The following is a 22056-nucleotide window of genomic DNA, read 5'->3' as shown; positions in this document are numbered from 1 at the left end:
AGATCCATAGGACGTGCTAATAGTGTCTATATCAGGGGTGTCCAACTCCAGGCCTCAAGGGCGGGTATCCTGCAGGTTTTAGATCTCACCCTGGGTCAACACACCTGAATCAAATGATTAGTTCATTACCAGGCCTGTGGAGAACTTCAAGACATGAGGTCATTTAGCCATTTAAATCAGCTGTGCTGGATCAAGGACACATCTAAAACCTGCAGGACACCGGCCCTCGAGGCCTGGAGTTGGACACCCCTGGTGTAGATAGTCATGAAATATTTGATATTTAAACTTTTTCACAAATATATCATATCTATGTTTAGATATGTAGCTCTGTATCATAATAAATCCAAGTGATTCATGTCAAGACAAAAAAAAAAAAAAAAAAAAAACTAGCAATTTAAATTCTATTGACTGACAAAAACAGCTTTAGTGGACCTTCCTTTTGCTTAAGTTCTTTAATTTCAGTTTGGAAAGCATTGATTTCCCTCACCACCCAACCCAGTTTTATTTGAAAGCTGGAATGAAGAAAAGAAACGGCCATTAAACTACAATCAGGCACCGTGCCAGTACCTGTATGTAACATGCTGACGTCATACTGTGACGTTCTTATTTTAGTTCAGTGTGTTAGCATCCTAACATTTGTAGAATAGCGGAAAAAGAAAAAACAAGCAACAGATCAAAGCATCGCTCATTTTACTAAGATACTGGAAAAATGTAAAAACTTTGACGTCATGATGATGGTTCTAAGAGGAAAAGATAGATTTATAAAGATCGATTGTCTGGAATTCATGAATGTTTATTTTTAGTCAGCCTTCTCGGAAGAGCTCATGCCCACTAACTGGATCTCATTGAATTACATCATAAACATGTTATTACATTTTTTAGTTTTTCCAGAAAGCATATTCTCTTATTGCTGCTACGATAAAGAAAAAAAGGAAAGGGAGGAGGAAAAACTCACCACAACCAGACTCAATATTTTGATACAAAATTCAAATGTATTTCTCATGATTGTTAAATTTCATAATGCAAGCCATCAACATTTATTTATTTTAACATAACGTCCACAAGGACAAGTGCAAACCTTCCTGAAATTCGAGAGGCGAAACACAGTAATACATAAAAGTTAACAAAGTTACCAAATACAATATAATGACATTAACATCTATACAATGATAAAACAAAACGACAACAAAAAAAAAATATTACAAACTCAATATACATTTTCAGTACTTTCTTTTGAGAAAATGTCAATTCTCTGCTCCCGAGCATCTAAAGGCAAACATCACATATTCAAAGACATCTTGGGCTTCAGTTTTCCGTGACATTATATTTTATTCTGTTCCATATTTAAAAAAAAAAAAGAAAAAAAAAAGGCTGATGTCACAAAATTTGTCGAGCATGATATCTAATGGCAACCTTGCAGCAAAACAAAAACAAAAACCAAAATGTGCAACTTGTGCAAAGGTCAACAAAACCGACCCAAAAAAAAAAAAAAAAAAAAAAAAAAAAAAAAGTAAAAATTTCAACTGTAACATTAACAGAAGTGAGGTTAAAAGAGTGGCACTTAATGAAAAAGAAAAAAAAAAAACAGGTCACGTGACAAAAACAGAGGGTGTTGCAGACTGGTTAATATGTACAGTACATCGTGTGACACCTAACTGTGCTTGATGAGCCTTTGGTTTTACACAAAAGTCCAATAACAAAATAAAAGTGCTCATGATTGTCCTCAATAATAACAATGCTACCATATCTATCTTAACCTCAGGCATCGATGTGGCTTTGACCGTTTGAGGGGCTAAAATGGTACAAGACACATTAATAAACAATACAGTTAACGTCTGGCTTTCGCATAGGGCGCTGCTCATTGCTTTCCATTCTTTTTTCTTAAGTAGATCCACCTGTCAGAATGCTTTACTTTCTTCAACTCGTCACAGAAGGTCTGTCTGGGTCACTGAAACGTAACTTGTTTAGATGAGAGCACACACTGAGTGAAGTCATCCAAAGAAGTGGGAGGCCATCTCTCCTCTGAAACCCCGTCCGAAGGCTAATTGGGGATAAAGCAGTATGTGTGCAGGGGTGAACTAGCCAGTGTTCAGCTGAGCCAAGTTCAGATTTATCACATAAGGCAGCAGTGCAGTCCTCAACAAAGTCCTTGTTTTCTCCCACTCCTTTGTCCTGCATCTTCAAGCCCTGTCATATTCCTCCTGTACAATCATTCTAACTAGCACTGAGTAGCGTGTATTATTTAACATATACACAGTGACACACACAGGCGCAGGCAGAGGTATCAAGCTCACAGACGTCGCAGCAGTAGGAGCAGGCGGGCAAACTGCAGCCACTCAAACACGGTCCTGGTTCCGATCAAAACCAAGCACCTCAAGGCTTAAAGGTTTTCAGGTTCTGCTCCATGGAGTTTCAATTTACTGAGTCCCTTTCCAACTGTGAAACATCAGTCAGCAAATGAGCTCCTGCTGGATTTCGGGTCTTGTGCAGAAAGGGGGCTCACTGAAAGAGAAGGCGCCACGGCCCGCCTTCAGCTCACCTTGGCCTGGGCACCTGAGAAATGATCCAATCACGTCTAGCTCAGGGGACGGAGCTGGACTCTCTGGTTCCGATTCGGACTGACTCGTCTCCGGCTCATCCAAAGAGGACGGCGACCTGTTGTGGAGGTGTGGGTGGGAGTGAGGACAGGAGTTCAGCCAGGGGTGATTGAGACATTCCTCTGCTGTGGCCCTCTTCCTGTATACACAAACACAATAACACTGTGCATAAGTGGAAAAATCCCAGAGACATTACATAACAGATTGATTGCCTAGATCTTCAGATTCACTCAAGACATTTTCTTACAAGTTGGCTTTTCAACATTGGGCACGAAAAGCCACAAAGACGACGCCATTTGCTGTCAAGATTTTTTCCCCTCCGTCTCTAACCGATTATTCAGACGGTGAAATATCTGCCTTTTTCCAGTGCTGCCACTGTACTCCTGCAATTAAATGATACTGACTGGAGATTGTGTGTCTGCATCTGCTGATGCTTTTCTAAACACATTAAGGTATCTTTTTTAAAGATCTTTGAGAGGTTCCGCTGAATTTAACGAAATGGTAATGCAGGGAAAAGGTAAGACGTGCATCAGTGTTTGATCTAACGTCAATCCAAAAATGCTGAACTAAAAGTTTGCTAAATGAGTAAAATTCACAACCAGCATTTGCAAGAAAGGAAACGACTTCTCGCCCAAGTGACGCAAATCTTGTTACCACAAACGCTCATTTAGACGTGTGCCGACGTGTGCTTTCGTGCCGGTGTGAACCTGACTCACATCCTTGGTGTGTTAATCTGCTCAAAGTGATGCTGATGGAAACTCTCCACATTAAGCCATAACATCTATTCATCTTCACCTTTACTGTTTAAAAAGAGCCTCACCTTGGGTTTTTAACCAACAAAGATTTGATGAAGTCAACAGCCAGCGAGGAGATGCCCTCGAATGTATCCGGTGAATAGTCTATGTTGACTTGAGAGATGTTGAGGAATGTCTCCTGTTTGTCAGCACCCAGAAAAGGAGACTCGCCCGTGAGCATGACATAAGTCAGAACCCCAATACTCCTGGTAAAGAGGAAGGAGAAAGGAGAAGGTGTTTATGGGGCAAGTCATTGTCGTTTATGGTTACACAGTGTATTGCAAAGCCCCACACATCTGGCTGGCTTCCACTATTCTATGATGAGCCAATTAAATGCAAGTATGTAGCAAGGTTTGTCTTGTGGTCAAAGGTCTAGACACAAAATTGTCTTTTGCACGTTAGGGAGGTGATGTCATTGTCTTGAATATTTATCTAGATTAAATTAGCTGTGTGTGGCGTCCTCTAACATGAGTGGAAATACTATCTAAAGTAGCACACTTACCACATATCTGTAGAAGTGCTAATGGGTTCATAGTTCAGGATCTCTGGGGCTGCAACAGAAACACATGACCAAAGTTAGTCACCTTAAAATGTGCTCACATTTTAAAAAAAGAAAAAGAGACATGTAGTTTTGGGTAATTTGTAGCTGAAAGCAGGACTTACCCACATACTCTGGGGTACCCAGGATCTCCCTGACTTCTGTGATGTTGTCCATTCGTCTAGACAAGCCAAAGTCCACAATACGAATGTCCCCTAGAGGTGTGGCACTGGTCAGCAAGACGTTCTGAGGCTGGAGAGGGCACACATGCGGATTAGGCAAAGGTTACATAAGGAGATAAAGACTGATTTGAGCAGCCTGAGGTAATTAATTACGCATCTACGAGTCAAAGCATTTGGGAAAACTGATCCTGACAGGATTAGGGGTCTAGGTCATCAGTCAACTTGCTAACTGGGCCTTTGAGCCCAGATCATCCAATAAGCCTATCAGACAATTCTGAAGAGAGGTAAAGGCATTTCTGCCAAACACTTAAATGGCTCTATGGTTAGTCTATGTAAATACTGTAGTGTACATACAACCTAAATCCGGGCCAGGCTGGTCTAATGCCAGATTTAGCTGGAACAATGGGATACATACAAGAAAGAGAAATCCAAATATCAGACTTGAGCCAGCAAAGCCTGAGGAACCACAGGAATGCTTCGATAATGAATGATTTCTCTTTTGAAAACAGTTTGACACAAGATCTCAAACATTTGAAAGCCCTTCTAAAACAATTTAGTGCATCTCAACGGATAATTTTATCTAGAACACATTGTGTAATGTGTAACCAGAAGCCCGACGCATCAAGAAAGAAAAGAAAATCTCAGTGACGGCTGCTTTGTTACCTCAAGACACATCAAAGAAAACATGATAGTTAGGTCAGATGCTTTTATAAAGTGATTCCTCACGGGAACAAAGTCGTGGCACGCTGAATGAGCTGTGGTTGCATAAGAGAAATAATATCTTCCCCATTCTGACTCTTGAGAGAACGCACCGTCCTATATTTGTCATTAACATTTCTTGTGCATTTACCTTCAGATCCAGATGCACCACATTATTCCGATGCAGAAAGGCCACCCCGTTCAGGATCTGCCTGGCCAGTCGTATCACATCTTTCTCTGTAAAGGCTTCGTCGTTGTCCGCAACACACTGGTTGAAGATTTCGCCACCGGCGGCACTGGAAGAAAAACACAGGAAGGAAAACTGAATAAAAAGAAACTAAGGATAAGATGAGAAGAACATAACTTTGAGTGGATAACCACCCAGTGAAGTTTAGCTTGGCTCACTTTCATTTGCACTTGTAATAATAAATTGCTCCTTGAAAGTTACAAACACACCCTTCCACTCAGTTTCAGTCACATAAGTTGGCAATGCAAATTATCAACCTATCGCACAAAAAGGGAAAAAATATAAAGCCATTACTGCTTTCTTTACAATTATATAACCATTTCCCCCTCATTTGTGTTAGAGAAACAAAGTTCATCCACATCTACACACTGCGAGTCCAACATAAATCAGTACAGTGTTAGGTACCCCGCCTCTGTGAGTACTTTCCTCTTGTCAGGAATATTGCAGAGATAAGAATGGTCATATCAGCAGCTTCAGATAAGCTCCTTCACAACCTCATATACTGAAATAAATTCACTAAAACAGGGGAAGGAAATAGACAAAAAATAAAAACACCCGCCACCTAACCACTTTGTAAAAATATTTTAACAGAAAGAAAGAAGCAGCGAAGTGTGAAGTTTGTACCCGCTCTGTATGAGCCCCAGCATGCATCGTTTTCTACTCCTTTACTCGAAACAAACTGCTTGCTCATTTTTGAGTAATAGTAAGATTCCTGCATAGCCCTGCTGTGCTTGTATAACAACGTTAAGTAATGTGGAGACATGGTGGATTTATGTTAGGTGCTCCGTCAGCTCTAGCAATGCACGAAGCTGACAGTCGACTCCCTCCAAAAAACACTGCAACCATATGTGGGGGATTTAGAAAGCAGACATGCTTTTTATCTTCAGAGGAAATTTTTTTTTTGTTCCAGCCCTGGGCACAAATGTTACATAAGCTGCACCTTCCAGTCCCCGTTAGGTCCTGGGCATGACTGTTATACAAGCAGCACCTTAAAATCCCCGTTAGCCTTCTCAACCTGCCAACTTCAATAACCTGAGCAGTAAAAATAGAAAGCATTTTGTTTTGGGTTTGGGCACTCTACCTCTCTCAGACCTAATTCTTTTTTTAAACTCTTAGCAATAAATACGTGCTTGCTGTAAACACAGTCAATCCCAGCTGATGACCCCCAGAGTACTTAAGAGCAGTGGCTCAATAGGTTTACGCTGATCTGCACATGTAAACCAAATGAATGCAAGCTGGCTATTGATGCCTTCATGTGGGTGAAGGAACTGAAGGAATAAGTTAGTCTGATGGATACTTTAATGATCCTTGCTTTCAAATCCTAATAAAGACCATTTGCATATATTGTGGCCAAGAATGACAGGCTAATTCCCTGAAGTCTGAATATTGTTGCTGTGCTTTGGAAGTTGATGCATTCCCTACTTTAGAATGCAGGCAGACATCCTCCCTACAACAGTCCAAAAGAACAAACCTATCACAACCACACTGTTTGAGCTAAATAATTGGTTTAAGACAAGAGTTAAGAACAGCTGACTCCCACCCAAACTCTGAATGCATAGATAAGAAAGCAAAAGGGGCAAAACAAGTCAATCCTCTGTTTGATTAGTAATCATTCTTTTTGGCTCATTACTACATGATAGCCCTCTGTCACCTAGAGCATGTTTCAGTTAAAGTCCAGTACAGCCTGGGTTATGTTGCATAGCATTTAGGAAGAACTTTGCCCCCCCCATGGATAACCTATCTCACTGATTACCTCAAGTTACTCTCCACAAAAAGAACTTGGAGGCGATTTGGTTTTCATGAAAGTGATCATGTCTAAAACTAGTCATTACCCTGGGGGTTTCTTTGGTACTGACGCATGCTGGAGCTGTATTTTTGAAGATGATTAGACTTTGACTTCATTTCTCTAACATTGACAAGGAAGTGGTTGTGGCTACAAAAAGTGTGTGTGCACACGACATTTTACCGGCATGGCTGTGTGCTACTTTTGGGAGCTGCGCTTTGCTTGCTGCTTACATTTAAACCCACAGGAAATGGAAAATGGTTTGCAATTCTTGAAACTCATGCCGAGGTCAGACGGTTTGTGAATGCAGTTTTTCATTCGCTTGCTGTTAGTTCTTCTGTAGCTTTTAGGACATGCAGCAGAAAATAACTGACATTTAAAAAAAAAAAGAAGCTTTGTCAGAGCTAAGATGTCGTGCATGCATACTCTGCTTCAAATACCAGCGCACCAACAACTCCCAGCGTAACTTCTTTGGCGGCTGAAGAGGAAATGTGGGCCACTGTAGACTGACCTCCTGCTATGTTTTCTCTGCAGGCATGCAGGGGTGAACTATGGTGCTACTTCCCCTTTCGCACTTTAGTCAAGAGGTCAAACATAGCCTTCCCCATAGAGAAGCTTTTGTTCTACAGAAGCATTCCATGTCTGGGAAGGGAATAACTGGAGTGGATCCTGAGCAGGAGAAGGATTTCTGCCTGAGAAGTGAGCAGTTGTGGAACAGGGTCCCTGGAACATGATTCAAGGACAAACTCCTTTGTGTAATGAGGGAAGTGAGGTGGTTAAGATGCTAAGGGATCTTTCTAAATCCTAATTAAAGTGTTTCATGAAAGGAGTTTGATGACACTCGCTAGATACCTAAAGATTTTTAAATCTGAACCACAGTATTAAAAGCCAAATGCTGAATTGACCTTGTTAGGGAACTGAATCAGCAGTGTGAACCACCTGCTGTGTTCACATGCATGTTTGAGAGTCATCACTGCCTTAACCAGATTCAAGCGGTAGCATCTAAATGAGTAATCCATAGCTTAATGTTGTCATTTTTACACAGTAAGCATGCTGCAGTTTTACTGTGGCATTTAAAGTGACACTTCATCACAATCAGTAAGCGTAACAAGAAACTGAGGTGTTCACGCTACAGCGAGACGAGCGACTAACCACAGACACAGAGAATTTCCATTTAAGGTAGAGACCATGTTAAACTAGTGCAAGCCTGTGCATTTCACACGTGGGTGGTTTTTTTTGGGTTTTTTTTTTTTTAAGAACTAGCAACTTGCCTAGAACTATGCCAGGAAATACTTCCTTTTTTTTTTTTATTATTCTTGCAAATCAGCCGACCATACTGCATAAAATCTAATTATTCACACAGAAGCACCAAGCTCTGACGTTCTTATCTTGCAAAACACAGGATGTTGCATGACGTATGTAAGATTTGAGGCTTTTCCAACTAAACCTGTGCTTATGAAAAAGAATTATTTGTAAGGTACACCTGGGAAACCTGTGCAGAGCCTACCCCACCTTTCTCTTCACCAATACCTGGTGACCTAATCACCCCCCTCAAGTTCTCTGCTATGGCTCAAACACTTAGATTCAGGAAGAATTATTTAGATTACTGCTGTATGATGCCATTAGCTATCCAAACCACTGCTAGTTTGGGAAAGAGAGTTGAATATTTGTGATGTAGAACATTAGTGACTTACCACTCAAGAACGAGAATGATCTCAGTGCTGGTTTCATAGACTTCATGCAGTGTCACCACAAAGGGGTTTGCCTTGGCCAGCTCCAGCACAGCAATCTCATTTAAGATGTCCATGCGGCAGTCTTGGCCCTTCCGTCGCTTTCGCAGGAACTTGGCAGCATACTGCTTCCCTGTCGCCTTCTCAATGCACTTCTTCACAACTGCAAACTTTCCCCTGGGAAACAACAACAACAAAAAGAGCAACAGAGTGTTTAGCCATGAAGAAAAATCACAACCACCTTCCTGTGTTTTTTTTTTTATTTTATTTTATTTTTTATTTTTTATTTTTTAATTTGTTTAGACATGGGTCCATTTCCTTCTCAAATTGTTACTGGGTTAAATGTAGGTCACTTAAAATGCATACAATCCACTCAATATTTGACTGTTAAGAAGACATGAGGCATTTTGGAAAGGCAACCCAATTGGCTACAAGTGCAACAGCGAGGGTGCGGTTATGGAAAAGTCCAGAGATAAGGTGCTTATGTGGCATCATTTGAAAAATTTAGACCGTTATTCACCACTGATATGCTGTGCAAAGGAGGCATTCGTTGAGAGATCCCCCTTCTTTCTCCTGTTCCTCTAGCCTTCAGGAGGGTCTGAAGGAGAGCAGATAAGGCTGACACTTTTGGCAAGAGCGGCAGAATAGAGGGCAGGGCTCTGATAAGGGTATTGCGACTTTGTAGGTCAAGCAAAAACAAAGATGTGACAGCTTGGTTGCATAATGTCACTGGTAAAACACAGCATTAAGACTATCTACGTTTAATTTTAATAAACATTGACTCCCCCCCCGAATGTACATTAATAGAGTCATAAAAGGTGCTAAGGGTCAGCTGTGGGTGAGGGCAGGATGTCCGATGTATTCAGAACTGCATTTGGGTCAAACCAACACAATCACCAGCCGTCTCTCCCAGGCTGAAAATGAGGCCTTGTGCACCACTTCCCTTTCTTCACAGCTGACAGCAGCAGGGACAAATGGAATTGTGTTGACACCTCCACCCAGACCCTCAGCCAGAGACTGCTTCTGCATTGACAGTTGTACAAAAGCTGACCAGTCAGCTAAACACAGCAGTCCTGAGACCAAGACCACCCACATGAATGTGACTGAGCAGGCCACACGCTGGGGGGGATGTCACAGTTTGACAGTCGAGTTAGAACCCAAGCAACATGAAGACAGTCACTGTAATCTTAACATCTACACCTAACTAACATCTCAGTGTTTTCTTAAGCTACACTTTAGACACAACACACAAGGCTTGGGGAAAGTGAGCAAAATATGCTAGAAGATAACTAAATAAATGAAGCTATTTTTCCTCCCATACAGTATTGCTTAAAGCTGACTGTGCTGCTGACCAAAAAACAGCTACTGTTCTGGATGGAGTCTGGTTGTGTGCTGGCTGCCACCCCATTTCCCAGTCTCGCAGTGTAGTGACGAGTCATTGTTCAGACTGAAAAGGCAAAAGCCATCAGGGGCTTTTCATCCTTAATTAGCCAAGTTCAGAGCTGTGGGCTGGGTGCTACATATTAGAGTGAAAAGAAATGACTAGTGGTTATTGAAAAGGGCAGCCCGGGGGGGTCCGTTCAAAGGCTGACAACAGGTCAGAGGTTACTAAACAAGGCCATCTTGTAGCCGGCCATGTTCACCAGGAAGATGAAAAGAATATTTTTGTTATTAAAAAAAAAAAAAAAAAAAGAAAGCAAGAAAGAAAGAAAAAAAATATCACGCTATAATTTAACATTTTAAAAAATACATTTTTGCTTTTTTGGATTAAAAATACCAACATCTCACTGTTAACACAGAAAGGTCTTAACATACTCTGGCTAATGATGAGAAGTGCTTTCTCAAATAATCAGCAATTGCGGTTATATAGTTCAAACAGTTCTCTTCAGGAACCTGTCTGAAACTCATCTGCTATCAATCACCAAATTTACTGTGACACAAAACATTCCTTTGCGCAAGATGGCGATAATTTGATTAAGAAACTGGTTTCCTGTGCAGTTTGCATTTTGTCTTCCCCAGAGGCTCACTGACTCATGTCTGAAGCGTAATGAAAAATGACAGCTCTTATTTGCCTTTTTCACAGACAGTCTGACACACAACCTGAGTTCCTCTTCCTGCTTTCAGGTTGCCCAAAACATATTTTGTGCCATTTCTGCAGGAAACCATGCAGAGCGTGATAATGAGAAGGCTTTAAAAAAAGGGTCAGGAGGCATTTTTTTTTCTGCAAACGCTGAATTATTGCCTGGTATTTACAGTTGAAATGTTCGGCATTCAAATGTACAATAAAGCTAATCTCCTGCCATGCGGCACTTACGTACATTCCTGCACCTAATGTGATTATGAAGCCTGATCTCAGGATGTTGAGAAAGGGAAAGGGAGTAAAAAAAAAAAACAAAAAACAAAAAAAACCGGGGGGGGGTGAAAGTTGATCTATGGTAGTGAAGGGAAAGAAAAAAGTTTATAGGATGCTGTAGACTACACTGGTAGCCTAAAGCCAGCACGACAGGTCATGCTACTCTCCCTCATGTCCCAGGGTGTCTTATAAAAGGTAATTGGCTACTTACTAGGACATTACTGAGCATGTGCAAAAGAACAAACCTGAAGTTGATTTGTGAAAACAGAGAGTGCAACCAGCTGCTGAATTGAGTGAAACCCAAGGAGCGAAACACAGCTCATCTTCTTTATTCATGCTGTAGTGCTTATTAGAGAAAGTCATTGTAATTTGGCACATTGGGGAATCCCCAGTTAAATACAGCGGGAATCTGGAATTTCAGCTGGCATCCACAAACCAGCAACTGGGAGACATAAATATATATGTGGCTAAAGAAAGAGGAAGCCAGAGCAAAAAAAAAAAAAAGGCACTGTTGGTAGACAGGATATTTAACTTGTGGGAAAGCAGGTACATGAAACAGGAAAATAGTCAAGAAAGCAGCAAGAATGAACTATATAGGCCAGGATTAGAAAGTCTTGCTTTGTGTTTTCGCATGTTTGATCATTAGTTGTTGCACGTATGTTTCTTGATGTCAGTGTAGATCGCCGCGCATTCAGAACGATTACTCCAAGTCCATTCTTAAGCACTCTTGACATTTGAGGTTTTTCATTTTCAGTACCACTTACACCAGGATATAATGGATCGTGCACGCGGGACCTCAGCAGAAATATTAAGCAAGTCGAAAACCTTTCTTCCTTAAATCGCAAAGATAATGTATAAGAACAGTCCATGCATTTCCACACAACTCGTTATTGTCACTGTTTAGAATTAAAAAATGTTTCAGAGTCTCAAAACTATTTAGCAACTTCCAGCCAGGACTCACAGAAGCGCATTACCATTACTCGTTGCGTGTGCCAAAGCGCTGCTCCGCGCCAGCAGATGGAAAGCGCAATTGGAAATATTCAATTAGCAGGCTTCCCAGTAACACGTGCAGAGAGTAACTCTAATATGATTAAGCGATTTGCCTAAATCTGTTCAGACATTGTTGCAACGTCCAGCCAACGCACGAAGGTATTAGGATTTTTGTCAATGACTGCTTGGAGGAAAAAAAAAAAACGAAAACCTTCAGGCAACAAACAAACTTACCTGCCCAGTTCTTTGCCCACCAGCTCGTAGCTGCCAGCGAACGGGTCAGTCCTTATCCTGGTGTTGATTTTTGTAACCATTCCGCTTTTGTTCATGGTTGTTGAAGGTGGCATTGAAGTCGTGCCGTGTAATGAAACAGTTCTTTCTCGCCAAATAAATACAAAAAAGGAGACGACTTTCTTGTAAGCTCAAGTAAAAACTCGCATAATATTAATTATTAAATAAAAAAGGTCAGTTAGAGGCTACAGAAGCTGTTCGAAACCACCGGTATGTAATCCAGCTTAAGTGCGTCCCAAACATAAAGGTGACGTCTGCAGCAGCGCGACACAGTCAGTGGGGTTTTAGTGCTACTATGCATTCCTGACAGCAAAGTCCTCATCAGAGCCCAGCCCCCTGCGCTGACGCTAAGCAGCAGAGGCCAATGAATTTGCAGAGCAGGACTTCTCAAGGTGCAAGCCAGCTGGTTGGCATGCGGTAGTGAGTGACCCGATCTTAACACGGCAGGTACGTATAAATAGACACTTATAGCATTAGTTTTGCTTTGATTGGTATAAGTATAACTTTAGCTGATAACAATCACTCGGTTAAACGGTAGCCTGTTGTAAAATACACGAGTATAAGGAAAAATAAACATATAAACAGAAACCTATTTTATATCCCCACATAAGGCCATTTGGATGAGTCTGTCAATCGTAGGATACCATACCAGCTTTAGACTTAAAATAAAGGTAAACTCTAAAAGAAAGATAAGCGTCCAAGTACACAAGGGCAAATTAATAAGACATAAACCTAGGTGTTTACAAACCACTTACTTCTATTAAAACTTCCAAAACGGACTCCCAGAGCAAACAATAGGTACAACAAGCCAAATAGTTTAAAACTACAAACATACACAAAAACTCTCACGCTCAAAAATATTTAAAGTATGCTTGATATCGTTGGTATTTGTTTTCCCGATACTTGCTCTGGGCTTGGCTGTGGAACAGGTGAGATTGACTGTTGTCACATTTAAGCTCAGTCATGAACATGATGCTACCCTGAGGGTTTGAGAGCCTTCCGCATTCTCTCCCCCCCCCCCCCCCCCCCCGTTGTCTGGTCATTGAACCTTTATGTCATCCAACAAGAATTCAAAGCATCTCATTAGATAACACATCAGGTCATGTGGCACAACCGAAAGTTGGAAAGTCCACTAATTTTAATGTGCGTGCATCCTGCAAGTTTTCCATATATAGCTTTTAAAGGTCAAGGTCTATGCCAATCATAAGTAAACAAAACGGCGCACAGATAAAAAAAAAACAAAAAACAACCAACTTCTCCATCTGATACTAGTAGAACTAGTAGTGGATTTTGTGTTTCTGGTCTCAGTTTCTACTACGTGAAATAAAAGCATGATATCAAACACTGTGAGGTGTTTGCTTTTATCAAAGCGATTGGTGTTCTTTCCAGTAGATGGTAAGACTTCATAACCATGGGAGTTTGATGGTACCATTACTTATACAATCAATTAATATTTTGGTTATTATTTTAGATTTTAGATATGCAAATATAGGACCTACGTATTAAAAAAGCTATTGATAAAATAAATGATGAAAGCAATTTTGTCAGTGCTTTGTCCTCTCTAAAAGTCCTTGAAAGACTCCTACCAGCCTACATTTCTAATGTTTCAGTGAAGAAATTAATAGCTGCTCTGCCTTGAGGGAATATCAGCGACAGAGTTAAAAAAAAAATGACAGTATGAACGTTTTTTCTGTACTGGTTTTATGGCCTGTGGCTGATTACTTTTCCAGTGGTGGGTCACATGCCCTACATAGCTCTTATCTAGCACACAGAGCAGGATTTGTCCAATCTTACCATACCAAAGCTAATTTTGTTTCCACAAACAGAAACTGATGTAAAAGACACCTATTGAAAGACCACATTCCTCAGGCTCTGCCGAGTCATTAGTGTGTAGCGACAGGGTTACATAACATGTTATGCCTCCTCAAATTGTTACCTTAACTCTAAGTGGACCTACTGAAGTCTTGACCCCCCTTTAACCCCACCTTCTGTGCCAGGCTTCCCATTAAAGCCAGGGTCAAAGTTCAGAGGAACCACGTTAGCGAAGGAGCTTTACTCGGCCCCAGAGACCTAATGAAAACACATACCAGCAAATTAGACTGCCAGCCTTCAGTTTGACAAACATAAATATGAGAAGTTCAACCATGACCTGGGAAACGCAAAAAACCCCTCTCAGAGCCACTGTAACAAATAGGCCCAGTCAGGACTTGATAGGGCACAAGGGTATGTGATCATGTTCCAGTCTTTCCCCTGAGTTCGTATTCTCTCTGGTGGTGGTGGTGGGGCATTCACTGCCATTCATTTCTTAAAATCACAGTAGCGCTGACACAATACAAGCATTCATTTACAAGTTCCACACTTATGGGGCAATAGTGTTATGATTCGTTTCATCTGCTAGATGTACATTAGATACTCAATTTTAGCTCTGCTTTTAGTCTCGGCCAACTTTTGATCTGCTTCTTTAGCGGATATGTGCTCAATTATGTTCAATAGCAAGTAACTGAGTGCACTTATTGTCCATTTTGTTCTGATCGGGGAGTCAAATTTGGCTTTTGGAACTTTTCTGGTTATTAATGATGCTTTGAGATTGGCAAGAGTTGCATGCTAGATAGCTTAACTCTGAGCTGCAGCATGCTAGCTCTGTAAAGTTGAGGTGAGCTGCCGATTCAGTGACACACTCTCTGACCAACTTAACTTGTCATTTTAAAAATGCACTTTTATATAAATCCCAGGTGGCAGTCATCCTCAAACAGGGATGTGATAGCAGAAGTTGTGATTCTTACAGGAGCTCCTGGACACCCAGAGAAATAAAAGGATGTTTACAAAGATGTGAACATTTAAGAATCGGGGTAAGCTTTATTTATGCCTTCATTAGGTAAATGTGTTAGAGAGACAGACTGTCTTTTGTCAGAATTTTCAAAGATGTCCTTTGTCTCCTCTTTTTGTTGCCTATGGCATCGTTTAAAGGGGGATTCTCATTACATAAATGCTTTTCACCAGTGACTCAGCGACACAATGCTATTGAATATTTTCTGCTGCTCCCTTATGAGACCGCTCGGAGGGCAGTACAGTTATATAAAGATCTCATACTCTGATAAGATCCCAGACTTTTCCTTTCTGTTTGAATGACCACAATAACCTGTTTCCACCCTTAGCTTGTAATGCAGAGATGACTTGAGTGAGGAATGCCGTGACGTGGCAGAGGGAAATGTCTGACTGATGCATTATCCCTGTTTTTGGTTTTGTCATAGAGCTCTCAATCATGCACCGTTTGCTGACTATTTGATTTCCTTTCTTTGCTTATTTGCCTTCACTTGTGAATGAAAAAAATTCTGATGGCTGATGATAACCTCTTTCCTAGAACAAGCAGTTCATGAGAATCAAACTTTCGTAGGAAATTAGCTTTCTTAACAAGAACTAACGGAGTATATGTGGGCTGCAAAATGTCAAATCCATAGATAAAAACTGCTTATTGCCTAAATTCTCTGTTTATGGTTCTTAGTTCTAACCCATTGTTTATGCAGAGAGAGGTTTCCATATAATGAATGGCTTCAGAATCAGGCGGGTAATCTCGCCCCAGTCTATAGGCGTTCCCTGTCTTCTTTGGTTACTTATGCAGGGCTTCACTATGTATCGGATCAGTTGTGCAATTTGTCCTTAGCGAGCAACTTGTGTTTTGTCCCAGGAGTTTAATAGCAGGCATCACTTTGCTTGGGTAGAGAGCTAATCACTAGCAGGGTGAGGGCAGGCTAGCAGCAGTCCCATTTAACACATGACATCATACTTTTATTAACTTTTTCATTTGTACAGTAGCGTGATGGTGTTGATCATAGATCACAGTTTGGTGCGATCTTCCATCTCTTCGCAGTGAGCTCAGTGTGAACGGAACAGCAAAGGTCTCACACCTCATAAAACTAAATAGTCCAAAACCGCTGCATGATTTAGTTGCTTAACGCGTTACCCACTGTGGTTAATATAAAATGCAAACATCTCCTCACAGGGATGAATCGGTGGTTTCCCAGACGCTGGTGCTGGAAGTCAATCACCTCAGGACTGCAGGATGACGTGCACAGTTGACGTTCGAGCGGTATTAAAAGATAGGTTCTTAATCCTTTTGGCAACTGAGAAAAACACTGAAGGGGGATAAAAATAAGGCATCGGGATAGGATCAAGAGCTCATTGCGGTGGTTGTAGTCGAAGTTCAACACTAAGAAAACAGGCCTGTAGGAGAAATAGTGTGTGGCCTTATCAAAAACTACTCAGTTATCGTGTTACTCTATAATGATAGATTACTGTAGGCAGACGTAGGTTAGTTGGCTGTTTGCTCCTTGTTGTAAAGCCGATAAGTTCTTTTTTTTAACAAACAAATAATTCCTTAATGTTATGTTAAGTTGAACAGGCAGTCCCTTGGGTGCTGCAAATAAGCAGAGTTGTTGCAAACCATATACACAGTATATTATTCTGGTGTATCATAATTCTAAATTATCTTGTTTGGCAGCAAAATAAACAATTTCCCAGTCTCGTTCCCTCCAGGACCAAAGGTTTTAAACCTCTAAGACTTACGCTTACTGCTTCTTTAGGTACACCTCTTCAACAGTTCAATAATGCAGCATGGCAGCAACTTAATGCATTTAGACATGGTCAAGACAACCTTCAAACTGGGCACAACAAAATGGGGAAAAAGGGGATTTAGATGACTTTGAATGCGGCATGGTTGTTGGTACCAAATGAGCTGCTCTAATTGTTTCAGAAACTGCTTAAAAACTGGTATTTTTCTGCACGGCCATCTCTAGGGTTTACAGAGAGTGGTGTGGAAGAGAGAAAGCATCCAGCAAGTGGCACTTCTTTGGGCAGTAAAGTCTTGTTGATGCTAGCGGTCAAAGGAGAACGACCAGAATGCTTTCAGTTGACAGGAAGACAACATTAAGTCCAACAACATCTTGTTATGACCAAAATATCCAGAAGAGCATATCTGAACAGGCAACATGTGAATTCTTAAAGTGGCTGTGCTACAGCAGCAGACGAACAGCAGAAAACTAAGGCTACAGCTTACATGTGCTCACCAAAATTGGACAACAGAAAATTAAAAACCATTGTTGGTATGTCTCAATTTCTGCTGCGACATCTTTTGATTTGTCCTGCAACACTTGGATGGTTGGGTAAGAATTTGGCATAAACAACACAAATGCATGCATCAATCCTGCAATGTATCTGCGGGTGTTGTAATGCTGTAAAGAATATTTTGTTATGCCTCATTTACACCGTGACTATTGTTGTTGACCATGTCCATCCCTTCATGTTCACTGTGTCCATCTTCTGATGGAGGATAATGTGCAATGTCACAAAGCTCAAATAGCCTCTAACTGATTTCTGGAGCATGAGAATGAGTTCACTGTACTCAAATGCCCTCCACAGTCACCAGATTTCAATCCAATAGAGTACCTTTTTGGATGTGGTGGAATGGGAGATTTGTATAAATTTGCAGCAGCTGCATGATGTCATTACACCAATATGGTTGAAGAATTAAGGCAGTTCTAAAAGCAAAAGGTCATCTAACCTGGTACTAGGAAGGTGTAACTAATGAAGGGACCAGGAATATATATATGTCTCATGCAGTGCATGCATGAGACATATATTTAATTGTTATTTAATAAGCAAAAAGCACCATATACTGTGAATCTAATTACAAATAACACACAAATATTTAAAATCATTTTTATGTCTGTTTCTTTCATATTTCTGGATTTTAGCAGAGCTTCATATACTAAATTCCTCTTTCCATGCTTGGATGCATATTTTGCTCTTCAGTGTTGCAGTTAGCAACAAGGGTAAAGTGCATTTAGCAAACTTCCTACTCTCAAACAAACTTATTCATTCAATGAACTCAGATTTTTTAGAAGGGGCAACACATATGGGTTCTAGCTTTAGCACATCTCTCCTGACCAGAAGAGGGAAAAACTGACACGATGTTAAGGCACGAGGGTAGAGCTGGTGTTTAAATTGTAGATCCAAAGATTGCAGTGGAAAACTTGAGTGTGAAATGCATCTTTTATCCCCACAAATATGCAGTTGGCTCTTTGCAGACTGGTTGTGGCAACTGATTTGTTTTCTTTGAAAGCGTGCTCTGCTCTGTGTGGGTTTCTGCAAAACAGCAGTACAGGAAGAGCAGGCAGAGACACAGACAAGATGAAAGCTGTTCTCAGGTATGAAGATGAAAATCTCTTGCCACATCTGCTAAAGGATTGCAACTATAGCTGTGCACAGTCTACTGTTCACACGTAAAGACAGTGATTGTGGCAAACAGTTGATTTTCTTATGCAGGCAGATGAATTAAAAAAGACCTGTATGTGATGGTCAGACAAAATCAAAAATCATTGCTGTATTCACAGTAGTGGCTTTTTTTCTCCCTCTCAAAAAGTATAGAATAGATGCAACCTAAACCCCCATGAAAATTGCTGCAAGCAGTTTAACAATGCCAGTCTAGTTTGGTCAAAATAGCTACATACAGATTTAGATATTACACCACCCTAAGGCTATTGGGGTGTGGGCGTTAACAGATGCTGCCAGAGTTAACCATAGGTAGCAACACAGCACAGACAGACCAACTTAGAAACTGAAAATGCTTTCTCAGCTGTTGCTTCTTTCTCTGGTCTCGATCATCCCCCCTCGCTGCCACATCATTGTCTCATTAATCTAAAAACAGGGACATAAATCCTGTCAAAGCTCAATTTACTGAACCTTCTTTTTCCAAACACCACTTCCTTTGTTTGATAAAGGATTAAACATAACTTTAGAGAATTCAATAATAAACATCTTCATGGACCAGATAAAATATTAGTCATCAAAGCTCTGCAGCCATGGTCATCCATCAGAAGCCTATCTGAGTGGGTTCTAAGCAAAACAAATAGCTGTTTTCTCAGTTGGGACTTCATGACATTAAAAAAAAATAACAGTCACAGTCTGACAAACGTGATTTCCGAGCAATGGAAGATAAAAATGGTGTCGGAAATTTGGTTTGATTTGAGAACGATAAAACTAGAAGGAGGTTATGAGGACTATAGGTGACATAAATGTCAGAATCTGAGTAGAAGAAGATGCCGATAGAAGACACAGCAAACCAAGGAAACATGGAAGCAAAATGTCAGAATGTCTGACTTAGGAGAGAAATGGAAAAATGTATTTTATCTGGCAACTGAGCATAGGAGGAGAGGGTGGCGGTGGTAGTTTGTGGTCTGGGATATTAAAAAATGAGGGTAGTGCTCGTCAAACGTGCAGAGACATCAGTAAAGAAAAACAGAATCTAAAAGAGAAAATAAGCACAGAAAAAGTGTCTTTTAAATCCATAAACCTCTAAACTACAAATTCTAAATAAGCACTTGGATGTTTTTGTAGACAGAAAATTGTCTATAAGGGAATCAGCAACTAACTTTTGTTGACGTTTGTCTGTTTCTGCAAACTCATGCAGAGGGAATTTCCTGACATGTTTGTAGTGCATTTGTTTCATGTAAAGAAATATTTCCCAGCCTAGAAGATACACAAAGACAACTGATGAGAAAAAAACGGCAGATCAGAGCTATTTTATTTTGTACCTAAATCTGCTGCCCTGTCAGTGTAGCCGCAGTCTACAAACTGCTGCTCACACAGCTCAGTGACTCCCGTGACAGCAGGTAGTTGTGACCATATGTCATCCGAGCCAAGGGAGGGGTCAAAGGTCAGCTTAGTGTTAGTGATTACCTGGTGAAGCGTGCCAGCTCTCTGTGTTTGTTTGCATATCCATGGTGACAGCCCAACAATCTCCTTCCTTAAAAGCTCACGCACGCACACTTCCCGACAGCATCGCCACAGCCCTGTTCGTCACCTGAAGAGGTGATGAGGTCAGCCAGTAAATAACATTCAGTGTAAAACTATATGGGGACTTGCCAAACTCTGCTCAAATCTAATAAGCACCCTTTTTGCTTTCTTGTCCGTGGAAAATGTGTGTGGGAGGAGAAAAATGCTTTGAACCTCAGCTAAGTAAATCTTTAAAGAGGTTAGCCTCTTGGCCTTACATCCATCCCACCACAATGCCATTGGGGAGAGAGTTTGTGGTTTTAGTTTATGGGAATACTTTATCTTTAAAAGGTGAAACATAAGCAAAAATGATGACAGACACCATAAAATAGTCAAAAAACTTTAAGGGTGAAGGTATGCTTATACATATTACTGATTTGTTCGCTCTTGCATACGTGTTTCCATATGTACATATGTATTTTGTTTGTTTATTTTTATCACATGACCTAGAAACCAGTATTTTATGCTGCCTCGTTGTGTCTTGCGTGATGAACACGATAAGGGAATCAAAGGTCAGACGATATTTAATCTTTGTTTTCTGCAAATGCCACGCATGCCACTTTTATAACTATCGATTACAGCCATAGTAGTATCAAGGGAAGCATCATATCTCTGACTCGGGGATACAAAATAACTGAAGTAGGATCCTGAATTCTCCACTAGTTTCTTGGCAATTGCTTTGGGTTAACAAATAGTCTCTCCATATTAATATAGAGTGTATATTGCACTTAGATTTTGTTTTACTACCAGCCTCAATCTTTACCTGAGGTACACTAAGGGATATTTTGCCATTTTGCCATTTTGCCATTTTGTCTTTCTGTATAAAAGTCAGATAAGACAGTGGACCTAAAAGCAGTAAGCACAGTAACAAAAATGTCAAACAATAATTGCAATCAGCCCATCTTCCGTCTCATAGTTTTGGTCATGCTACTTTTTTATGAACAATTGTGCTAAAAATGTTTCTGAAGGACTTTGATAAAAACAAAAGCCACTGGGCCATTAAAGTCAAAAGGATTTATAGCTGTAAGGAAAAGGATAAGAACATTTTTCCTAAAGTTAAAGTACCAAATGGAAAATTGACTGTTAGATTGGGATTTTTCTTCTCTGTGTGTTTGGCATCATGGTAAGTACAGAAGAAGCATAAGTGAACCATCAAAATCATCCTGTAGGACTAATGAATCTATATCTACATATAGAGCACATTTCATGGACAACAGGTCATGTGATTTTTAGCTCTATATGGGTCTGGCAATCTCACAAGAGATACTCAAGTCTTCTATGGAAAAGAGTTGGCATTTATAATAAGCAAAACACACAAAAAATACATTGGATTCATGCAACAAAAATGCCGGTGCTTCTTCATATAAACTGTGCTGCAGGAACCTGATCCACAGCTCATAAATCAATTTTTTCACTTTCTGCCAAGTCTCAGATGGACTAAATCAAGATGAAGAGGGTTTGGACCACTTCCTCCTTTTCTACGAAGATCATTCATCTCTTTTTGTTGTAGCGAGCTACTGTTTCCTGTGTTTTGTTCTCATTCATACGACCAAAACTTTTTCAGTTTTGCTGAATTCACAATTTGGCTCAAGAACCTTGTAGACTTGAGAATCCAGCTGCATAATTTAATATTCTGTTCGCACTATCTTTCTTTGGCTTTTTTACTTCTACAAGACCTCCCAGCGAGGCATGTACTCTAAAGTGCATGTACGCTGTGAATGTTTCCATCGGCCATCAGCTTAGCACTTAAGGACCCCACAACTATGACTTACAGCTCATGTCGACAGCCAGATATTTATGTGTCTCCTCTGGCCTTTGTGTTCTTTATTTACCACCTCAGCTTTAGTTGACCACGTAACAAATCAGACAAGAAGTCGGTCACTAATGAATGAAACGTTTCCCAAAATAAGTAACGATCTAATTTTCCACAGGAAGGAATAGGGTTTGTGTGCCGTTTCACTAAAGTGCTCAGGTGAAGCTCTAGTTTTACAATCCTGTGAAGGATTAGAAGTGAAATATTTA

The 22056-nt window shown here is 40.5% G+C and overlaps 1 protein-coding gene across 1 annotated transcript; it reads right to left on the bottom strand.

Moving 5' to 3' along the window:
* Positions 1–1871: 1871 nt before the first annotated feature.
* Positions 1872–12494, bottom strand: stk17al (serine/threonine kinase 17a like). Its single transcript, XM_085271785.1, has 7 exons — positions 12148–12494; positions 8535–8747; positions 4962–5106; positions 4055–4181; positions 3894–3942; positions 3418–3597; positions 1872–2736 (listed from the first exon to the last, which is right to left on the bottom strand). Exons 1-7 carry the CDS (start codon positions 12258–12260, stop codon positions 2451–2453), a joined length of 1113 nt encoding a protein of 370 aa, XP_085127911.1. The 5' UTR covers positions 12261–12494; the 3' UTR covers positions 1872–2450.
* Between the last annotated feature and the right edge of the window lie 9562 nt (positions 12495–22056).

This window comes from Mchenga conophoros, linkage group LG4 (genome assembly GCF_057382185.1).
Source record: "Mchenga conophoros isolate Kocher_MC1m ecotype Shallow Benthic linkage group LG4, M_conophoros_male_GT1.1, whole genome shotgun sequence".
Classification (NCBI taxonomy): domain Eukaryota; kingdom Metazoa; phylum Chordata; class Actinopteri; order Cichliformes; family Cichlidae; genus Mchenga; species Mchenga conophoros.
Note: the sequence above shows the minus strand (reverse complement) of the source record. Positions and strands in the feature narration are given on the sequence as shown.

Excerpts from the sequence above, each read along its gene's own strand:
- stk17al (XM_085271785.1), bottom strand. The coding sequence starts at position 12,260 with ATGCCACCTTCAACAACCATGAACAAAAGCGGAATGGTTACAAAAATC. Across the intron at positions 5,107-8,534 it reads ATCATTCTCGTTCTTGAGTG|TGCCGCCGGTGGCGAAATCT; the intron begins GTAAGTCACTAA and ends TTTTTCTTCCAG. Across the intron at positions 3,943-4,054 it reads GGGTACCCCAGAGTATGTGG|CCCCAGAGATCCTGAACTAT; the intron begins GTAAGTCCTGCT and ends TTTCTGTTGCAG.